A 7500-nucleotide genomic window follows, 5' to 3' on the forward strand; every position below is an offset into this window, starting at 1 on the left:
CTATACAGGCTGATAAAAAACAACTAGTTCTCCTTGCCAAGTTATGTTTTTCTCGTCAGTAGATCTGTGAATAATTCCATCTAAGTCTATATAGTTTCTTCCATTTGTTTGATATTGAAGGCGAGCATAAAACTGAATAATAATTCAGAGAACAAACCGAGAAAAGAATTATACTATGTCATAAAACCATTTTTGATGTTATGTTAAAAGATGCAACCGATTTTTAATGTATACTAACTGATGTAGTTAGCTTTGTAGATAATATATTGACCTGAATAAAGTCATAGAATATAAGCTAGTTATAGCTGATAGAGGCAAAGAAAGAATAATGATGGGGATAACACTGAGAGATAGAAAGAGAGTAACATGGATATGAGAGCAAACTAAATTATTATTATTATTGTTACTATCCAAGCTACAACCCTAATTGGAAAAGCAAGATGCTATAAGCCCAGGGGCTCCAATAGGGAAAAATAGCCCAGTGAGGAAAGGAAATAAGGAAATGTAGAGGATATCCTAACAACATGTAAGAAAAAGATATATACATGGGCAGGACATATAATGAGAATGACAGACAATAGATTGACATAAAGATTAACAGAATGGGTCCCTGGAGATTGCTAAAGAAGCAGGGGAAGGAAGAGAAGAATATGGATTGATGAACTAAGAAAATTCGCGGGTATAGACTGGCATAGAGAGACCATAAACAGAGGCAATTGCAAGGACGTGTCTGAGGCCTTTGTCCTGCAGTGGACTACTTACAGCTGATGATAATGATGATGATATTAGGCTTATAATTATTACAGAATCATCAAAAACTAATTTATCTAAACTTACAGACAGTAGGATTTTTTTTTAGTATTTAAAAAAAATATAAGATGCAGGTTTGGATGTCAGCAATATTGTAAAGTAAAATCAATTCTTCCGCTTAAGTAAAGAAAGAAGATAAATATACTATTTATTCTTTTGTTTAATTAAAGCCACAAGATAATTATACTCTCAATTCTTCTTCATAAGTAAAGGAAGAAGATTAATATACTATGAACTCTTCCTCATAAGTATAGATAGAAGATTAATATACTATTAGTTATTTTGCTCAAGTAAAGAAAGAAGATAAATATACTATTAACTCTTCTCCATAAGTAAAGAAAGAAGATAAATATACTATTAATTCTTCTGCTTAAGTAAAGAAAGAAGATAAATATACTATCGATTCTTCTGCCTAAGTCAAGAAGATAAATATACAATTAACTCCTCTGCCTAAGTAAAGAAAGCAGATAAAAATACTATTAACACTTCTTCATAAGTAAAGAAAGAAGATAAATATACTATCAATTCTTTTGCTTCAGTAAGAAGATAAATATACTATCAATTCTTCTGCTTCAGTAAGGAAAAAAAAACAAATATACTATCAATTCTTCTGCTAAAGCAAAGACAGAAGAATATACTATAACTCTTCTGCTTAAGTAACGAAGATAAATATACTATCAATTCTTCTGCTTCAGTAAGGAATGAAGATAAATATACTATCAATTCTTCTGCTTAAGTAAAGAAAGAAGATGAATATACTATAACTCTTCTGCTTAAGTAAAGAAGATAAATATACTATTAATCCTTTCGATTAAGTATAGAAAAGAAAAAAATGAATATTCTGCCTAAGTAAAGAAAAAGATAAACATACTATCAACTTTTATTCAAGAGAAGAAAGAAAATATACATCACCTGCTAAACCAATCAGGACCAGAAGAACCGAGTCGCCCCCGCTGATATTGTCTTCCCAATCGTCGTCATCATCCCATTCCACGTCTTCCCAGTCCTCAGTCAACATGTGCGTCTTGAAGATGAGTGTGCCGAAGCCGACGATGACGACGCAAAACACAATGACGAACAAAAGTACTTTCCTCGTTATCCGCCAGGGGCCCACCTGCAACAGAAGGGGAGAATTAGAAAGTGAGGACTTACTCTCACCACTGGGGACGTCCCACAGCCCCTGTGGGTTTTCCCTACCCCTGGGGACCTTCCCAAACCCATGGGAAACTTCCCCAACCCATGGGGACCTACACAACCCATGGGGACGTCCTCTAACCACTAGGGAATCTTTCTTAACTATGGTCCTCCAACAACTAGTGACTTGCCCAAGACCAATAGATTTCCCTAAACACTGGGGATTTCCCCAAACCCCCAGGCGACTTCTCTCAACCTCTGGAGACCTCTCAAAACCTCTGGTTACTTTTCACAACACTTGGGGGACTTTCTGCGCACCCGGGACAATCCACCAACACATGGGAACATCTCCAAACACCTGGGGATTTCCCTTACCCTGAGGACCTTCCCCAAACCATGGGGACTTGCCCCCACCACTGAGGATTTTACCTCACCGCTAGGGGTCCTCCTTAACCCCTGGAGAATGTCCTCCACACCTTGGGAGTACCCCTACCGATGGGAACTAACCCAAACCCCTGGGGACTTTTTCACACCTCTGGGGTCTTCTCCAACCGCTGAGTATCTCCCCCAACCCATAGGGACTTCCCCTAACCCTTGGAGACTTCCCAACCCCCGCCCAGGGGACCTCCACCAACTCATGGGAACTTCTTCAAACACCTGAGGATTTCCCCTACCCTGAGGACCTTCCTCAAACTCTGGGGACTTGCCTAATTTCCAGGGACTTGGCCCCACCACTGGAAATTTCCCCCCCGCCCTAGGGGACCTCCCCACCCCTGGGGAGTTTCCTCCACACCTTGGGACTTTCCCTACTCATGGGAACTTACCACCACTCCTCCGGACATCCCCAAACCCCTGGGGACTTTTTTACACCCCTGGGATCTTCTCCAACCCCTGAGGACTTCCACCAAACGCCTGGAGGCCTCCCCAACTCCTGGGGACTTCCCCCAACGCCTGGAGGCCTCCCCAACTCCTGGGGACTTACTCCACCCGTTAGGACATAAAAACAAATACTACGAGTAATATCATTCAATGTATTCTCGTCTTCTTGATTTTTGGTGGAAACTGGGCTGGATTAAGTGGTCTGTCCACTTTCAGTTTTGTCAAAATGTATTTAAAGGCTCAGTGATCTTTTGGGTGTGGTTCGCCCGGATTCCAGTTATAGTTTAGGGAGTGATTTCATCTTTATGCATTGTATAATGAAGATATCCTTCAAATTATAATGAGCAATGTTGTTCTCCAAGAGTTAATTGGAAACGTGAGATACCATTTTTGGATTATGGAGAAGAAATTAATATTGGGTTTGAAAACTTGTTATTTTCATAGGGAAAATGAATGGAAATAATAAAAAAAAAGTGTAAATAAGAAAATAGGAAAATGATGTGTGATTCGCTCTAAAGGAATACTCAATCAGATAAATAACTTGAAAGCATTTAAATAACCAGTATGACGTATTCAACTACTGTTTTTAGATTGATTTATTGTTAATTTATACTCATCCTTTATTTATTTCCTTATTTCCTTTCCTCACTGGGCTATTTTCCCTGTTGGAGCCCTTGGGCTTGTAGCATCTTGCTTTTCCAGCTAGGGTTGTAGCTTGGCTAGTGATAATAATAATAATAATAATAATAATAATAATAATAATAATAATAATAATACATTCTATCAAGTTTGGATGCTTAGAAAATCAAATTTAGTGTAACCAAAATTCATCTGCAGATGATATATATATATATATATATATATATATGATAAATTTTGCACATTTAGACGTGTTTTCATATTCAAATAAGCCATATATTTAGAGATAAATGTCTGGATTCTCCTACCGACCTCGGGATCAGAGACCCAAGCTATTGTCTGTGAGTGGTTCCGGCTAGGGCTCTGATTCCTACCCAAGCTATTGTCTTTGAGTGGTTCCGCCTGGGGCTCTGATCACGAGGTCGGCAAGAGAATCCAGACATTAATGTATCTAAATATATGGCTTATTTGAACATATAATTATGTGTGTGTATAATAATTTCATACCTTTTTAACTAGGGGTAGCTACAAATTTGAGGGCCTAAGTGAGTAAAGAGGTGCTCCATCACCCTTACATACTTTTATTTGTAGACCCCCTTCTCTTGTAGGCTTGGGGGTCAATTTCAAATAGCCGATACAGTCCCCTGTCTTAGCTAAACCCCTACTTTTATAATATAATCAATATGCAAATCCAATTAATTGTGTGCAATCAAAAGAAAAATCAATAATAACCACTGCCAAATTCCTTCTTTTAAATGGTTGCTGAAAACATTCTTTCTTCACTAGGCTATTTTCCCTGTTGGAGCCCTTGGGCTTAGAGCATCCTGTTTTTCCAACTAGGGTTGTAACTTAGCTAATAATAATAATAATAATAATAATATTAATAATAATAATAATAATAATAATAATATTAATAATAATAATAATAATAATAATAATATTAATAATAATAATAATAATAATAATAATAATAATATACTGACACAGACGTCTCAGCAGCGACAAGTCGAATACCTTACACACGTTGCACCATTTACTTGTATTTTGCACAAACTTTTGCCCTTTATTGACATAAAAAGAAATTTCGCACATTAAGTCTATCACACTATCTGTCTAGCCACAACCTTACAAATTTAGTTTTTATCAACCTCTTCTTTCCCATCGTTATCCTTACATAAAGGGGTCGGTTGCTTGATGCGACCTCTCTAATGATAGAAGCCACCAAACCTCTTCTCTCCAACCATCATCCTTACATTAAGGGGTTGGGTGCCTGATGCGACCTCTCCAATGCCTTCTATCAAAGACATCATCTTCCGCCAAACCTCTTCTCTCAAACCATCATCCTTACATTAAGGGGTTGGCTGCCTGACGCGTACTCTCCAATGCATTCTATCAAAGGCATCTTCTTCCAACAAACCTCTTCTTTTCAACCGTCATCCCTACATTAAGGGGTTGGCTGCCTGACGCGTACTCTCCAATGCATTCTATCAAAGGCATCTTCTTTCAACAAACATCTTCTTTCCAACCGTCATCCCTACATGAAAGGGTCGGTTGCCTGTTGCGCCCTCTCTAATGCATTCTATCAAAGACATCGTCTTCCACCAAACATCTTCTCTCCAACCGTCAACCTTACATTAAGGGGTTGGCTGCTTGATGCCTACTCTCCAATGCATTCTATCAAAGGCATCTTCTTCCAACAAACCTCTTCTCTCCATCATCCTTACATTAAGGGGTTGGCTGCCTGACGCGTACTCTCCAATGCATTCTATCAAAGGCATCTCCTTCCAACAAACCTCTTCTCTCCAACCATCATCCTTACATTAAGGGGTTGGCTGCCTGATGCGTACTCTCCAATGCATTCTATCAAAGACACCATCTTCCACCAAACCTTTTCTCTCCAACCGTCATCCCTACATAAAAGGGTCAGTTGCCTATTACGTCCTCTCCAATGCATTCTATCAAAGGCATCCTCTTCCGCCAAACGTCTTCTCTCCATATCATCCTTCACATTATCTCGCCATCTCAACCTTCCTCCTCTAACAATCCCTCCTCGCTCCCTCCCCTCCACCCATACTCAACACATGGCCACACCATCTCAGTCGTGACAATCTTATCTCCTCTGTAATCTTAACTACGCCTTGACCAACCCATTATCATCTATTTATTCCACAGGACCAAAGAGAGTCCCACAACTTTGCACCTACAATATGGATAGAGATACAACTACATACTTATATAACCTCTTAATATATCCTGCTTCACTTCCATGGCAGAAAATATTTCGTTGCTCTATCCAACATGTCCTCTTACTCTCCTCTTCAGAAAGTTATACAATCTTATGAGGTAGTAATGTATAATTTTCACCGGTTCATTCAAATAGAATTTCTATTTCTATTTACAGGTTTCTTGTAGCAACTCGATGTAGTAATGTATAATTTCCATCAGTTCATTCAAGAAGAATTTCTATTTCTATTTGCATGTTTCTTGTAGCAACTCGATGTAGTAATGTATAATTTTCATCAGTTCATTCAAGGAGAATTTCTATTTCTATTTGCAGGTTTCATATAACAGTTCACTCTCCAATCAATCTTTTTAATATTTATGTCATTTTACGATTTAGAAATATAACCGAGCAGAAAAAATACTCTATTAAAAGGGATAAATGTTTTATAAATATGACTTTATTATCCAAAAATCCTAAAGTACCCTTTTACAAGCATGTTTGAGATAGCTGCATAGTTAGCAAGCAAACATACATAGATTAGTCTGGCTTATTTAAAGGTTTTAAAGCTCGCTTATGAATGGCAGAGGCAAGGGACAGTGACATTGCCCTAGCAATCAGGAAAATGCCCTGGAGACTGACCATATATTATATGATCAGCGCCCAAGGCCTCCTCTCCACCCAAGCTAGGACCAGGGAGGGCCAGGCAGTGGCTGCTGATGACCTCGGCAGATAGATCTATAGACTCCCACAAACATCCTAACCTTACCTCACAAGAATGGTAAGGTTGCAGACACTAATGGCACTAACGAGTCTGAGCGGGACTCGAACCTACGACTGGCAAACACCAGGCAGAGACGTTACCAATCAGGCCACAGCAACCCTCCTCTTTCCTGATACACCTGACATCACCAATATAACCACAACATTTCTTCTTCTCTCAAGTGGTAAATTATTACACTGTATTTGTTCAATGGCAATTTTCCACTTGGAAAGGGTAGAAGAGACTCTTTAGCTATGGTAAGCAGCTCTTCTAGGAGAAGGACACTCCAAAATCAAACCGTTTGTTCTCTAGACTTGGGTAGTGCCATAGCCTCTGTACCATGGCCTTCCACTCTCTTGGGTTAAAGATCTCTCAGAATATGGAAATGTTTAAATGTGTATGTATGTATGTATGTATGTATGTATGTGTATATATCTATCTATCTATATATATATATATATATATATATAAAATGTATGTTTGAATGTATTAGCATTAACTATCTATCTATCTGTCTATCTATCTATGTATCTATATATATAAAATATATATATATATATATATATATACAATATATATATACATATATATATATATATATATATACATATATGTATATATGTGTATATATATCTATATACACACACACACACACACACACATATATATATATATTATATATGGACAAGCATATGCATATGAAAGATATCCGTTATCTTTCGCACAGAAAAAAAACACACCATTTGGAAATGCAACATATACCTAAATACTTAAGAGATAAAATTATTTCCTTAAAAATATATAAAAAATATATATATAAAAAAACTTCGAGATTATCAACTGCTTTACCTGGTAGGCGGCTTTGAGGAAGTGATTTGTGCTTTGCATTCTAAACTCCTTTCTCCTCTGAAAAGAAAAAAAAAACATTATATTATAAATAAAAATGAAATCTTAAATGAAAGTACAGTGCTATATCGTATATTTTTCCTTGTTTCCTTTCCTCACTGGGCTATTTTCCCTGTTGGAGACCCTTGGTTTATAGCATCCTGCTTTT

At 37.5% G+C, this 7500-nt stretch overlaps 1 protein-coding gene across 3 annotated transcripts in view; it reads right to left on the reverse strand.

The window, feature by feature from the left end:
• LOC137625050 (uncharacterized) overlaps positions 1-7500 on the reverse strand; it is a 50669-nt gene that overhangs the window by 4536 nt on the left and 38633 nt on the right. For all 3 annotated transcript variants that reach the window (XR_011040819.1, XM_068355982.1, XM_068355983.1), the window contains exons 2-3: positions 7296-7352; positions 1723-1924 (exon numbers count right to left, since the gene is read on the reverse strand). Coding sequence is in view for 2 of the 3 variants with exons in the window: in XM_068355982.1 (XP_068212083.1) it covers positions 1723-1924; positions 7296-7334 (241 nt within the window). In the remaining variant the exon portion in view is untranslated. The remainder of the gene's footprint in view (positions 1-1722; positions 1925-7295; positions 7353-7500) is intronic.

This window comes from Palaemon carinicauda, chromosome 31 (genome assembly GCF_036898095.1).
Source record: "Palaemon carinicauda isolate YSFRI2023 chromosome 31, ASM3689809v2, whole genome shotgun sequence".
NCBI lineage: Eukaryota > Metazoa > Arthropoda > Malacostraca > Decapoda > Palaemonidae > Palaemon > Palaemon carinicauda.